This window comes from Dermacentor silvarum, chromosome 4, assembly GCF_013339745.2.
Source record: "Dermacentor silvarum isolate Dsil-2018 chromosome 4, BIME_Dsil_1.4, whole genome shotgun sequence".
Lineage (NCBI taxonomy): Eukaryota > Metazoa > Arthropoda > Arachnida > Ixodida > Ixodidae > Dermacentor > Dermacentor silvarum.
Window position 1 is genome coordinate 130,557,198 of NC_051157.2, and position 15,845 is coordinate 130,573,042.

Sequence of the window (15,845 nt, forward strand, 5' to 3'; positions counted from 1 at the left end):
ATCTTTTTGCTTACCGCTGCATATCCTACGTCTTGTTCTGCACTTCAGCGAGCAGCACTACACCAACTGGCCTGAAATGCTGCCCTTTACCAGCTAAGGTATTTCGCTTGTAACATCAAACTGTGGCCATTAATATTCCAGATTCCAACCTTTTACGGGAACTTTCATTCCCAAACGAGATGCCCAGTCGCTGACCAGGTGGTTTTCTGGTTGAATAGGCGCGGCGGCAACGCTGCGTGCAGGGCGGCATCAGTGGTGGGGTCAAGCGGGACTACACGCGCCGGCCCGCGACCAACACCAGCTCGTGGCGGACGCCGGTGCCAGTTGTGGTGACGGAGCCGGGTGCGGCCAACACATCGGGAGAGCTGCAGCCGGGCGACTACATCATCGCAGTGGCCGACGTGCATCGTGCGCGGCCACCCGTCTGGCGCATCGAGGGACGGTCGCTGCTGCAACGCTTCGAGGCCCTCGAGACCGGCGAGGAGACCCTTCTCTACCGGAACAGCTCCTCCGTGAGTGCCTGCTGTGGTAGCGACTGTAGGGTTTCATCATAAGAACACTAGAAAATTTGGCACTAGTGTCTACGCAGGGCATAGGTCGGCATACTCGCTCACGAGCACACTAATTCGTGGTCACCCCACACTCATCTCACAGGTGTGAGGTAAGCGTTCAGTGAAGGAAAAAGGGTGTGAGTGGACATCAGTATGAACAGCAGAGAGTACTGGCAAGTTTGAGTGGACCTAAGTATGAACAAGAGTAAGTGCCACTTAGCACGTGTACAAACAAAATTCAGTGATGGTGATTTTGAGTGAATGTGGGTAGGAACATGTGAGAATGTCGGCGAGTGTGGGTGGACATGAGGATGAGCATGAGTCAGTGCCAGTAAATATAAATGGAAGTGATTATGAATGCGAGAGAGTGTTGGCGAGTATAAGTGGGCGTGAGTAGGAATGTGAGTGTGGACAAATGGCAGTATGCATGAGTGTGACTCAGTTCATGGCCTACAAAAACATTGGTGAGTATTCGCTTATTCTACCGATCTATGATGCAAGGCACCTTTGCTGCGCTTCATCTGGCGTGTCTGAGGATGGCATCAGAGCCGTCCTGCCTATCATTTCACTCTATTTATAGGATTGGGTTCTTTATAATGAAGGCCCACAAAAGTTGGCAGGTTGAATATAGGGATTTGCGAATAGTGAACTTGAGATTCGAAGCGAATAGTGATTTGGTTGAATAATTTCGAATCAAATAGTATATATCACATATTGCAGTAAAACATAGTTAATTCAAATTTCACGGGGCCGAAAAAAAATGCCCGAATTAACCGAATGCCAAATTATCAGGGTATCCAGAAAACAATAAGCAAATGCTTACTACGTCAGTACCATTTTATTAGTGTAATGGATGAGCAAATCCTTTTGCTATTTTGCACAAAAGCAGTACGGAAGCTGCAATTCTCGTCATCTCGTGACTGATTGGCTCTCGCAGCGGCGATCGAGGCCTCACGACTTCCTTTGCAGCACGGCCGTGGCACGCGCCATCATTTGTGACACGCTTTGCACTACTGCGCACACATCCCTGCCTTCGCCAGTAAGCTGACCGCCAACAGATCGCACGTTCATCGCTATGTAGCCAGTGCTCTTCATCCTCGGCAGCTTTGCACTGAGTCAAACCGAAACAACTGTTTGTCGCAACCACGGCCGCTATCGACGCGATTATGAACGGCGACTTTGCGGTCTTTAAGGCACGCGGCCGACACACGCACAGAGTCGGAACGAAACTACCGTTTTCTGCAACAACTGCAGTCGAAATCGCGGTCGCTATCAATGTGATCATGGATGGCCAATACGCAGCTTTTTAGGTACGCGGCTGATGTGCGTATTGAGTCAAAACGAAACTACTTTTTGCCGCAACCGCTGCGGAAGAAACCGCGGCAAGCTATCGATGCGATCATGGGTGGCGACTATGAAATCCCGCGGCCAACGCGTTGTTATGCGCGGCAGTACACGCAATAAAGGCACAAATAGGCACGAAGCGTTACGTCATTGCTATCATTCACGTACGATTTCCGCTGATGACTATGGTGATGCGGACTCCGCCGCTTCGTTTTGGTTGTATGCTAGCACCGTTTCTGCTCTTTTGCGTCGCACATTTCCGGATTTCTAATGCAAAAACGTATAGCCTTCAAGATTTATGATTGATATATGGCAGCCATGACATGAAGCATAGCCTCCGAGATGTGTACCAGCCGTCCGTGGCTTCTGGCTGCCTATTCGGGAGCGCCGAATACAGTTAAACCTGCTTATAACAAACCTCCATATAACGAATTCCTGGATATAACGAAGTTTTTGTATTCCCCGCCGTGACTCCATAGAAGCACATGTATTTGAAACCTCTACGTAACGAAGTGGCAGTGGGAGACCACCTCGATATAACGAATTTTCCCCGCCGACAACCTGGAGATTTCGCCCCAAATTTTTTCATTTTTGCGCGAGCAGCAACCAGAAGCACCTTCTTCGCCGCAACGGAATGCGAAGTGGCGGCGGCGCGCTTGGCGCGCTCGAATTCACGGCGCGAGAGCGAGCCCACATGTGCGTGTGTGCGAGCGTGCGCGAGGCAGGCCTGCATCCCTCAACCCGGCGATCTTGCCGCTGCGGGCGTGACCTTCCCCTTCCCTTCATTCAAACCTGACCCCGCCGCTTGCTGCAGCTGGCCCAGCCCGCCAAGCCGGCACTCTCCTTTTCCTGTTGTAGTTGCCGAAGAAAAAAAAAAGCTTTTTTTTTTCAACACGCTGGCTCTCTGGTTAGGTTACTGCGCAAGTCTTTGCGCTTCACTTCACTAGCTTGACACTAGGTGACACTATACGACGCTACGACGCCATCATGTCGCTCGCTCTACGTTTCCGATGCCTCGCGCTTGGCGAAATGACACGCGTCCACGCATCCAGTACCTGGTGTGACATTCGAAGGATGAGTGCTTCGACGAAGAAACGCAAGGTATTGACCTTGTCTGCAGTTCGCTTTGAAGATAAGCCCGCGCGGGCGTACACTTCTTCCACATCGCAGATCGCTTTCAAGATACGGCGGCAGCCGCCGAAGTAAACGCCTCCCTTTCTCGCCTCCCCTGCCGTGCCTAGTGCGGAAGCGCGCTTTCGCCCCCGCCCCCTTGTCCCTCATGCACGTGAGGTTGAGTCGGCTGACCCCCGCAAGCTTTCACTCGCACACGTAGCGTACGGCGCGCGGCGACGATGTTGCCGTGTTTGGACTTTACACAGAACCTCAAAGCGACGTCCACGGGGACGACACAAATGCGCTTCACAATAAAATGTGCTTCTGCGCGGTTACTACTCCGATAGCAACAGCGAATTCGCACCCCCTACCGGCAGCTTCTCCGCGTTACCGGGAACTTATCTCGAAGGCCATGCTTTTGTGCGCGGCAATCGGCAGAAAATACGTCATGGTGGCCATGTTGTAAGTTCACTATCGCTGGCGACCGTCGTCCGGGCGTCACAACTCGAGAATCGAACGTCTGCGCACATGAGATTTTGCCGATTTTGTGCCTGTGCGTGTAGAACAAGAAAAATATTACGTACTAACCGTTTGGTGGGCAATGAGCGACTACGGCTTAAGCGGTCAGCCAATACATGGGGTTCAATGGGGGCTGAATGGGGGAATCTTCGCGACTACGTTTAAACCGCAATTACGCATTAAGCGGGTACGTATTAACGAGGTTTGACTGTACTACAGTGTAGACCGCTTATAACGTAAGTCGCAGGAGTCGCGAATATCCGCACTATAAGCGGTACCGCACTATAACCAAAGCAACAATTTTCAAGGCCCGCACATATGCAAAACATGTGCACCGAGCCGCCCCGCGTATGCGATAGTCGAGGAATGCGGCTAGAACATTTGCATTCAGTGTACAGTCGAATCTCGTTAATTCGAACCAAATGTCACGGTGGCGCCTCCAACCAGCATTGCTCCGGCACCGCCATAGAGTAAAAGCTTAGGAGAGACCCCTCAATGTCACGCGCGAACAAAAGAAAAAAAAAACGCGGAGGAAATTTCACCTGCTCTCAAATGGCAAGGTCGCCGATTCTGCGTTGCGTCGGAACATGCGTGTACGTGCCGACGTCTCAGCCACACTACCGTAGCCATGCGTAGAAAATGGCAGTGAACACTTCTTTCTCCTTTATGCTTCCTCTACTTTGTAGTCACGTATTGACCTTGCACGCTGCGGCTACAGTGCACAGGGAAGCAGCGGCGCTGTCCCAGGCCAGCCAACGAAACTGCCCACGCCGGCTAACGCCCGCTTCCCGATAACGGCAGAAAACGAAACTTCAGGGAGCTGGCGCCGGGCCGGCTGGAGCGGCGGCGCCTGCACGGAGAGAAATTATAGTTGGAAAGGGTGAAAGAATGGGTTAAAGTGCAGCGCGATAACTGTCTCTCAACCGTGCTGCACAGGGGGATGGGGACTGAAAGATAAAAGAAGGGAAAGAGGGCGCAGGAGCGGAAGCAGGCAGCGGACGCGCACGGTGACAGTCGAAAGTGAGGGAGCTACGAGGGAGGGCGAGGGGAGCCACCGAAGCGGCGGAGTTGCCGAGGCGAAATCCGCTTCGCTGCCGCCTTCCTTCCTCACATTCCACGGTCTCCGCGTGCGCCCTTCGCCGTGCCGTGCCGGCGCTGCCCGCTCCCTGAAGTTTCGTTTACTGCTGTTATCGTGAAGCGAGCGTTGCCCGGTGTTGGTAGTTTCGTGGCCCTCGCTCACTATGCGTGCCGTGATATTTCACAACTCGCACTCGAGCTTCTGGTTTCCGCCTCACTGGCTGTTCGTTCGCACCACGTGCCCTTGTCCTCCACTTCGTCTCTCTTTCTTCCTCGAGCACTCCTTGGGGCGCCCGTTTGAGGGGAGCGTTCGCCGTCTCCGCTGACTTCCGTACTCCCAGGCAGCCGCACTGTAACCGGTATTTCGTTTCCCGCAACTGCACTATAAGCGATACGTGTATACATGGAGTGCTATGGGAAAATTAACGGGAGTCTGAAAAGACCTCACTATATCCGGTCCTGCACTATAAGGGGTTATGTTATAAGTGGTCTATACTGTATCCTTACTTCGTATAGCTGTCTGCTAATTTGCTGTCGCAATCGCAAAGACCTTCGCCTTTCGGGCGGAACTGGGACTTTTTTGTTCATTGCAACTTTAGTGTATTGGGGGTAAATCTTGAGCGATAGTACATACTTACCGGTAAGCGTTTCTTTTTCCAATTTTCGTGCCGAACCTGCATATAACAAAATCCTCTTTATAACGAAGTTTTTCGGAAATTGGTCAATTTCGTTATATCCAGGTTTAACTTTAACTCGAAAATATCGAATACCTGAATTTGAAGCGAATAACGAATATAGAATTATTCGATCGAATATTCAACAATACCGAATATTCGCCCATCCCTAGTTGAATATTTTGTCATTTCTGAATGCTCTGTACAGTCGGACGTCATTATCACGAAGTTAAATCAGGCATTAAAATACGTTCGTTGCATCCAATATTTGTTATAAGCATACACGCAGATACCGCATAGACTGCAGTGGGCGAACACGAAACATACCCGCGGCCTCGACCAATTTTCCCGTGGTGGTGCAGTTGTTAAAAAAACTAAAAATTGATTTTACTGTCAAAATTTGTTTTTCCAGTGTGCCCCATAATTTAGCCATTTTTGCAACCCCCAACCAGGTCCGAAAAAAATCAGTCTGTCACTGTTTTTACATTCCGCGCACAAACTGAACAGCCAAAGGGCAGCAGTGTGCATGGATCACTTACGCAACTCCCGCGGACCCGCTGAGCACGCCCCTCCCCTCTAGCATGCTTGCTGCCACAGTCTCGTTTTTTTCCCCCCCTCTGTTCTTTGTTTGTTCGCTCCTCATCTCCTCCTTCACATCGCCCTCGTCGCTGTTCCCTCGTCCAACGCACCTCTTAGGAAGCGCCCTTGCTGCCTCGCTTTTGTGCGGGATTTTCTGGCACCCACATTACAACCAGTATTTCGTTTTGTGTGGTTGCATTATGAGCGGTTACATTATAAGTAGTCTGAACTGTATCTGGGGAAAAATCTTGATCAGGTCTCTGCGAAAGAAACGCATGAGGGGTGCCTCTAACAGGCCACCAAAGGGTCTCCTGCGGACTTTGATGAGCCGTCATCATCTTGCTATGCCAATGCGAGGCACTGGAACAACACTAAATACTTGCTCTGCACCACCACGAATACACAACCGTGCGCTCTGTGCTATCGCGCGTGATTGGCATGTTGGCCTTGCCAACTGCGGTCTAACCGAGCCAAGCCGCTAGCCCAAGCATGCATGCCGCCTACAGACTTTTCGGACACTGTTGAATCCCACGTAGATTCGTACTCTGCTACTACGGCATCAGTCTAGCCTATGCGTCTGATCTCTCTCAATCACCATTAAGTGCAAACAAAAATTTCCTTAACTATAACCAACACCTTGTCAGAGCCCACATTTCCGATTTCATTGTAGCAGTAGAATACTTCACTTAAATAAAGCTTCACCAACCAAATTTTATCTTTGCTTTGTCATATCCGATAATTCGTTATATCTGTGTTTGTTATATTGAGGTTCGACTGTAGTTTTTTCAGTCAATGACTAACGAACCTCAGCCATTCATGGGAACGATCATTGACATCTCTCCTAGCTGCTTTAGGAACTCATTAATGTCAGCCCCCTCTCCTCCCCAAACCACGGGAGTAGTGGTTGTAACGCTCCATGTATTTTTTTAAGTGGTGCCCTCCTTTTCTGCTATCGCCATATTCAGTTTAATGCTCCAGTGTCCTTCATTATGGCATGCATGTTGCCATGTGTTGTTCCTTTGCTTTTTGTTTGTGTTCATTTTCACTGATTAATTAGCGTTATCAAGTTGCCGCTTGGTGCAAGACACATCTGCTGTATCCAAACTTTCTGGAATATTGTCCCAATTATGATAGCAGGAGAGGAGTGCTTGATAAGATTGTGCATGTGTTCCAAATAGTGTACATATTTGAATGAAAACAAATATCAGTAATTACTCTAGAATGTGCGGTGCGATCTGGGAGAGTTGATTCGACGACTGACAGCTGTGCTCGCCACTGTCATGATTGGAGTGTGGCTTGTCTTTCTTAGCTCAAGTTCACCCAATGAAGAGTTAAATTTTTAACTCGCACTTTTGACAGTGCTCAATTCCTCGCCATCACTGTAGTGTATGACTGTTTGTGCATAGCCTCACAGGGCTCTGCCTCTAGGTCAGTTCTCATTTGTTTTCATACAAGTGATGAATGCTGTCTGTCGGTGCTCATGACGTGCTGCAACGGTGTTGATGCAGTTTTCGGCGTGGAACCCGCTGGAGCAGTCCAAGTATGCCAACATCTCGGTGCGGGTGCACTCCAACAGTCGGTCGGCCACCGTTGTCGAAGTGCTCGAGATCCACGCCAGTCCCAGCTCCAGCCTCGCCAAGTGAGGATCCAGGGTGGCAGGCCTTGTTTTATTTCGGCCTCGGGACTTCGTTCTTACTTGCATTGCGAGTTTTTCAACGTCCTGAAACTGCACATTGGGCTGCGAGGTGCATTGTACCGGAGGGTTCTGTATTAATCTTTACCACCTGGCTTTCTTTTAACATGCAACTAAATCCAAGTATGCGAGCATGATTTGTGTTCTGCCCACATCAGCACGCAGCTGCCACAGCTGAGAATTTTAACCCAGGAAATGTGCTTACCAAGAAAATGGGTCTTACATTTCCAATTTTGTTGATGCAGTAGAGTACTCATTGCAATAAACTATTCCCACTGAAATTTTCTTGCGTTATACAGTTGAACCCGGCAATAATGAAATTGGCGGGGTTACCGAAAAATTTCACTATCGCAAGAATTTCGTTATCATGAAATAACACAGTACAAATAAAGAAATGGTCCGCAAAACGAAAACTTAATGCCAAAATTTAGAATAACGATCGTTATTCAGTTTCCTTGTCATGTGAACAACGCCTCAGTACTACGAACTAATATTCTGAAATCTGGGGATTCTTAGATTTCCGTGTATTATTCACGGCAGCCGAAACAGTAGGCTAACAGACAAGGCACCTAGAGCGGATGCTGTGGCGCAAGGGTCTGGAAAACCTGAGATGGCGCCCGAGAAAAAAAAAACAAAAGACGTGCAAGAACTTTTTTTTAATAAAAATCTAGTGCAGAGGCGACGAAGCGTCAGGTTTTGCGAGCACCTGCTCTGCCCAGAAAAGTGTCACCTAATAACGGAGGCATGTCTTTCACCTTTCTTTCTGCGCACGCCTCTTTCTTCCACGCTTCTTTCTGCGGCCGTTACTAACTACGCACGCGGAAAAATGTAACCTCCGTACTAGCAGGGATACGCTGCGGGCGTGCTACACGGTTCCACTTTTCACTTTTCAGACAGTGTCATTTACGCGCGCTTGCGCTTTGGCATAGTTCAGGTGCCCGCCTCGAGTGATACAGTTACGGTGTCCACAACAAGGAATGTGAAAAACAAACAAACAGCAAGAAACATCGCGTTTTGGAGGCCACATTGAGCTACAGTCGAGTCCTACGATCGCGTTTTGGAGGCGACATGGAGCTACAGTCGAGTCCTACAATGAAATTCACGGGACACGCGAAACATTTCAGTGTGAAGAAACTTCATTGTTGCGAAATTAGTATGTATATACGTACACCAAACGGCAAAGCCACGAACGAAACCGAAACCTATCGTCCGGGAAATCTTCGCGATGGCGTGGGGGCAAAGGTTGAGACGTACCGAAGGCGGTCAATAAAGTGTCAACTTCACGAGAGAATGCATTTCGCGCCGCTGTTACAGCATTTTTCGTACATTGCAGCCAACGCCTAACTCAACGCTGGTGCCCGGGCGATCGTGAAACGCTCATTTTGCGGCACATCCACCGTCGCACTGAAGCGGTTTGAATTATCATAATTTAATTGCATATTCATGACAAAGTCGGCAAACTTGGCAAGCTTGCGCTTACCGGAAGTTTTATTTCCAGAAGTCGGTCAGCCTGGATTTCTTACTCTTTACGGCAAGCAAAGCCGTTACGCGAGTCTCGCAGTCCGTTAAAAGAGCCATCGCAATGTAATTTTCGTGGGCTCTGATAACCTTTAAGACGAAAAGGATCCATTACTTTCAAAGCAGTCGCCGGAGTCGGTGTGTCTAGCGGGTTGTAATTTTTCCCAGCCGACGAGACGTTGGCATCATGTTGACAACAGCGGCTGCGGCGCGGCCGCCATATCTTGAAAGCAATCTGTGCCGTGCACAAAGTGCGTGCCCGAGCGGGCCTCATCTTCAAAGCAATCTGCGATGTGGGCAAAGTACAACTAGTGCCGGTAGAGTTGTGTGTGCTGTGCTTTCAACGTTTAGTTTGCGTTGAAGCGAGAGACGGCACGGAGGTAAATTCGCTCGCTGCTATTGCCACGCCTTCTCATTCCAGCGTGTTGACACCGAGTTTCCGCAGTCATTGAGTGAGATGTTTTCATGTTTACCTGTGCGCGCGTGACACTGTGCTTGGTAATTTAGTTCGTAAGCGAATGTTTACAAGTTTATACGACCGATAAAACTATGATCCTTAGTTCGGTATAGCTATCGCAATCGATGCTTCGTCTTTCCGGCAAAACTGGGAAATTTTTTCCTTCCGCTTTCCGATTGTGGTGATCCCGTGTGGTCTCACATAGGCGCGTGATGACCATGCGTGGCTATGAATTGCAGTGGCGTAAATCGGTACTTTGAACTTGATTTCGTTCGTGAAAACCTCAATCAAGCGGGCATACGATCGTCACAGCTATTGGAAGGGCCTTCTAATTTGACTACACGGCAGTTCCAACTTCAATTCAGTCCCAGTTTCGTTCTCGAAAAGTTCGTTGAAGCGGAAATACCCAATAAAAGGCCTTCGTTATGGAGAGACTTTTTTTGTATTACTTTCTATGGGCAGCTGACGGGGAATCGTGAAATCTTCGTTGTGGCGGAAATTTCCTTGAAGCAGCATTCGTTGTAGGGGGATTTGACTGTACCTTTTTTTTTTCGATAGTTTTCTCAGCATAGGCGTCTGATTTGCGCGGGTCAGTCTTCTTAAACGGTTCTTCGGTGGTGCGTGGCGGTGGAATCTGCCAATAACAGATCGATGGCGATGCGGCTGTACATTAAAAAAAGAAAGAAAGAAAAAGCAGTCTAAACAAGCAACACGTTGACTATGACAACTTTAGGTGTGTGCAGCTGCTTCCGGCACCGTGCTGTTTTTGTAAACAAAGATGGCCGCACCCACGCAAGCACCGTGGGGTGGTTCTTTACGCATTTTAAGTGTGAAGCAACGGCATTTGAACGCTAATTGGAGTCTGCTGACCTTGCATGAGTAGATAATGTGTGGGGAAACGTCCCATCAATTTTCGTTGATGTGGGATTGCAGTTTAGCACCATTTCTTTGTCGAGAGGTACAAAATACATTGTATCCTATGGGCGTTCGCCGGGGATACGAAAATTGTCGCGAGAATTTCTTAGTCGTGGGATTTCGTTATCGCTGGTTTCGACTGTATATGACCATACTTTCTTGATTATAGCCAGCAATTCATTATACAGTGGACTCCTGTTAATTCAAACTGAGTTAATTCGACTTTTCGTTTACCGTAAAAACCCACGTATAATACGAGGTTTTTTTCTAAATTTACCGTGTAAAATTTCTGCCTAGTATTATATGCAGATCCCAAAGTTTGCAGCGTAAAATTTGCAGTTTCGGGTTCGTTTTTGCTCACTGCTATCATCATCAAGACTCGTAGCGGAGTATGCGTCATCTTGCGGTGGCGTCGGTAGGCTGCTGCTGCTTTCAACGGGCGCCATTTTGACCACGCGAAGAATCGGCACGTTCGCTAGTCTATCTCGCACGATGTCGGGACCGCGAAAGTAGTACCCAGCTGCCTTTAAAAGGAAAGTTATTTTAGCTGCCGAGGCCATTGGAAATTGGGCCGCAGGGTGGCACTTCGGCATCACCGGGGGCAGCGTTCACGGCTGGGATGACATCCCAGTTGCAAAGTTGCAACGGCGGCAGATAAGCGCATTTGGCCTTGGCAACGCCGTCGCTTCGGTGGCAGTGGCTCCCCTCGCCATCCCTCTCAACTCCCTCGTAGCTCCCCCACCTTCGACTGGCTCCACGCGCGCCCGCCGCCGCTACCGTCGGCGCGGCGCCAACTTAGCCCTTTCCCTGAAGTTTCGTTTTCTGCCGTTGTCGGGAAGTTGGCCGAGACGTCGGCTCGTACAAGCGTGTTCCGGCGCGACAGTGAAACGGCGACCTTGCTATTTGAGAGTGAAATTGCCGCTGCGCATTTTTTTTTTTTTTTTTCGTTTTCTTTTTCTCCGCGTGGCGTTGAGGGGTCTATCCTAAGCTTTTGCTCTGTGGCGGTGTCAAAGCAATGCCGGTCGGAGGCGCCGCCGCGTGATTTGGAGCGCTGCTGAGGCATTGTCGGTGCGCCGTATGATTGAATTAACCGTCGCAAATGCTTTTGCGTTCGAATTACCGGGCGTTTTCGCCCATAGCAATACACATAACTTTGACGGGACCACAGCGTCAGTTCTAATTAAGCATGTTCGAGTTAACGAGATTAGATTCTCAATGCTTTCTGTGGGTTTTCCTCGCTCGCATTATATGCGGGTGAAAACTTTTTTTTTCGTTATTGCTATCTCCAAATAACACCTCGTATTATATGCGGGTCCGTATTATACGCGGGTTTTTACGATAATTTGAATGCACTGGCAAGTCTCCGTGTGAATCCATGCATTGGTATAGAAGGAAAACTCGTTTAGTTTGAATGAAAAAGCATGCCGCTTTGATTAATTCGACTGCCACCCGCACTCCCTCATGCGTTCAGGGGTTACTAAAAGCTTGAAAATATAATAAATTCAACAGGCAGTGCTACTGGTTCCCTAGCCGACTACCGTGACCGCAGCAACCTGTTCTGCAGTGATAGACTACTTGCGCAGTGCCCTGGGCAATGCCTGTTTTGAGGATTTTGTCAGCGATGACATCGTTGAGGTTTGTGTGCCACTGATTGACGACAACATGTATAGTTTTTGTAATACAGTAGAATCTTGTTTATATGTATTGGAAAAAATGCAAGAAAGACATACTAACCGGGAGAATGTACGGTCCGAAGTCACCAATTATATTGAGAGACTCAACTGTAGTTTACTCCTGCACAACCCAAAGCCTTACACGAATCATTGCAGTATGAGGTGCGAACGCATGCCAAGCGGGGCGCGAGCCGCCTGAGGCACGCATTGTTCGTTTTCCGGCTTTGGCAACCTTATGTTTGCACTTCTAGAATTCAGCTGGGGTCAGCAGCTTCTTAGAGCAGGGCATTTTGGTGGGAAGTTTTCATGTGCCCACTCAGCACAAATTGTTGCAGCACGAGACGCCAACAGACGCTCGTCAGTGTGGTGGGGCCTGAGCAAACTGAGACGCTTGCTGTTGTTTTCCTATTGGAGTGTTTTAAGATGGCGACATGAAACCAAAACAAAGTTGAGAGGGTGGGCAACGCCAGAATACGATGCCACCAGAAGGAAACGTGATGCTCATTTTGTGCCGCCTGCAGCAGGGATTGGCAGGGCGTTTGGGTTATCGCCTATTAAAAGCGTGCAGTATGCTTCCAACGGCACTATGCCCCACAGACAGTGAAACAGATAGGTGAAGATGCTTATCACAATAGGATTGGCGCCAACAACTGTGAATGGAGCGTCCGACGACCCAGGAAGAGGAGATTTGCTGATATACCGGAGTAGGAAACTGAGTGCGCGCCGGCATTTTCAAGTGAGACAGGTGGGCAAGTACTTTTCCAGGGAAGCTGCCACGGTGGGCGGCTACTGTTCTCGATCATGTGCCTCATGCCTGTCCTTGTTAACATGGGATCTAGCGGTCAGAAAATGTATCATACGATTGCAATTTGTCAATGTACTGAACGTTGTTGGGACTCGGGGTAGCGTTTAGGCCGGTGATCCTTCAGCCATAGGGATGAGTACGTCCAGGAGTAAAAGCGAGAGAAAAAAGGGTTTATTCTAGGTATTGACAGTGGCTCCAGATATGGAAGCCCACTCCACGGGGGAGCACTTTGAATGTCTCAGCTCACTACATGTCTGAGCACATAGCAGATCACGTCAGGACACGTGAGGACATCAGATGTGTCCGCTTATAAAGAAGTCGTCTTCCCTAGGTGACCAGACTAGATAATCTGATCACTTTGTCTTGGCCAGTCACACGGAGAAAGAATAATCAAGAGGCGCAACTCTGCTCCTTCTCGCGTCGTCATAATGTCACGCTGGAGCAGACATTGTGACAGCGCCCCCTACCAAACGCTGGCAACCTGACGTATGGTCACGTGACGGTTCGTCGAAGTGATGCAGCTGATGTGGGGAGCACGGGGCTCGGTCTCTCGGTCTTGTCATCTGCTCGCGCGCGGATGCTTGATGCCAGTGCGCCATTAGGTAGCTACAGCTCGAGTACGCTAGCTGAACACGATACCTGTGGCTAAACGAGACGGGAGCTATAACAACGTGTTCTCGCTAAGCTGGCCGGAGCGCCATGAGACGGGGACCATCCAGTACCGTCCTAAGGAGCAATAATGACTTTTTCGGCTGGTCAAGGAAGACTGCGCCTCCAAGGTCAGCGTAGTATTTACGCCTGCTGAGCGTTCCGCTGGGGAAATGTTTTTAGCAGACGTCGTTCCTCCTCAGTTCTCGATCCTCGCTTTCTATAGATCTCGCCCATTCTTGCAGGCGTTCGTCATTTGGAGCTTTGAAAGTTCGAGCGTTTTCTGCACATTACTTATACCCGCTGTTACAGTTTGGGACGAAGCATCAGTGCCCCATTTTCGATAAGCATGAAACGCATACACAACAAGCACTTACATCGTAGATGAGCAATGGAGGAACTGCAGAACTTAGAAGGGATGATTCTGACTGCGCGAAGCGACTGGCAGAGTATGGCAGACTCTGCTCTACTCTGCTGTTCCGTCTGTCCACGTCTCCCCAAACGTTCCGCAGAAATATAATTAAATTTAGTTTCCCCACATGGTACCTATGTATCGCATACTCTGATTGGTACTTTTTATAGTGCATGATGATAAAGATAAACAAATTCTCGTTTTTTTGTTACGCCGAATAATTTGAAAAAACACCAAGTGCAGTTTCCTATACGCGCATGGGTATGGTTGCAAATCGTCTGATCTTTCGATACGCGCCTGGCTATGATCGCAGATCGTCTGGTCCTTCAAGTGCTCTAGTTTCTTGCTCTTATTTCCGCATAAACAGCATGTGATCTTAAATTTAAATCTTGAAAAAAATATTTATACCATGACAGTCTACAGGTATTTTATTCCTTGAGTGCAAACCGCGCTGGTGCAAATCTTTTTGCGGCATCAGACAACCCAGTACAAGCGGCCAGTAGCAGACAATGCCGGGCGTCGTCGGAGAGAATTTTTTTTTTTTTTTTTTCTTCTGAGACTGCGGCCGCGCGCACCGCTCCGACCACGAGAGAAGTAGTTCCTTCCGTCGCCGCAAGGGGCACTGCGCCAACATTCACCACCAGCGTGTCTCCTCCTCTCCCATCGTGACATTACCACGACAAGTGCTCGCGCTGGCGCCGGCCTAGAGTTTCCCCTCCTGTTATTCTTTCTCCATGGCCAGTCACAATCGTCGGCCGTTCACGATATCCCGCCCATGACGTCGCACTGTTCCGCTGGCCTCCACCTCCAATGTTGCACCCTCGCCCTTGCATTCACTGCAACTGCGTGGCCATTTGGGAAACCGAGATCGTCGCCGTCCCCACGGTAGTAATTCCACGAAGATGGCCCCTCACATCAATCAGTGGCATCTCTGTGACGGTCACCTTGTCATGGTCGGTGTCGGGCACTGTCGTTTGGACAGAGCTGATGAAAGGGACTGCCTCGGGGGCAACACCCAAAGAACGCGCTTTGCTGTCTTGAGAGATAACAACGTTGAGGCCGAAAGATCAAGTTTTCTGGGAACGTAACGACTGGTGAAAAAGCATAACTGCATTGTGTCATTTTTTGTGTCATCGATTGAGAACGTTGCCACTGGGAAATCGTATGTAACGGGACCATATCAACGAGGTTCTATTGTACTTTACTGAAGTAGGGTCTGTCAATGATGGAAAACTGTTTCAAGCAATAAAAGAAAAAGATTTTGAATTGTTTATTTTGCCTCTGTTGTTCATTCTACCTTTCGGATAAATCTACCAAATCCTGAGGTCCCACGACGGTCGTATTAATGAGAGTCAACTATATCCGTGTTCCCTGTACAGTCGAACCCAACTATATCGAACCAGTTTACATCGAATTATCTCTTAAATTAAACAATTTCTCAACACCGTAAAGTTGCATTCACCACGAAGTTGGAAATTTTCGATTCGAGCGTGGCGAAGAAAGAAGTCTGGCGTCGCCACAGCATTCTAGGCTGACATTAATAAGGAAATGATGATCGTGCCAGTTTCCACGTTCCCAGTGATGACAGTGAAAAGTATTCCGACCATTGCAACGAAGCCGTCGCTGGTTTCGACAAAGTTTGGAGCGAGTTTTCGACATTGCCAGAAGCTGTTGACTGGTCAACGGTTGACAAGTTTGTGTCCGCCGGCAAAGGTGCCACAACCGCGAGAAAACTTGAGGACAAGGTCATGAATCGGGACACAGGTGAGGGGAACTGTGAGGACAACTGATCTGGCGCCGACCCACTCCAATGTGATGAGTGCGCTCACCTTGTTTCAATGCTGCTGCGCAAACGTGGAATCCAGAT

The 15,845-nt window shown here is 49.1% G+C and overlaps 1 protein-coding gene across 4 annotated transcripts in view; it reads left to right on the forward strand.

Annotated features, from left to right (window-relative positions):
- LOC119450627 (uncharacterized) overlaps positions 1-15,845 on the forward strand; it is an 85,052-nt gene that overhangs the window by 17,354 nt on the left and 51,853 nt on the right. For 3 of the 4 annotated variants that reach the window (XM_049666080.1, XM_049666082.1, XM_049666081.1), the window contains exons 4-5: positions 219-512; positions 7,366-7,496. In XM_049666080.1, the coding sequence (XP_049522037.1) occupies positions 219-512; positions 7,366-7,496 (425 nt within the window). The remainder of the gene's footprint in view (positions 1-218; positions 513-7,365; positions 7,497-15,845) is intronic. The other variant, XM_049666083.1, reaches the window with a different exon arrangement.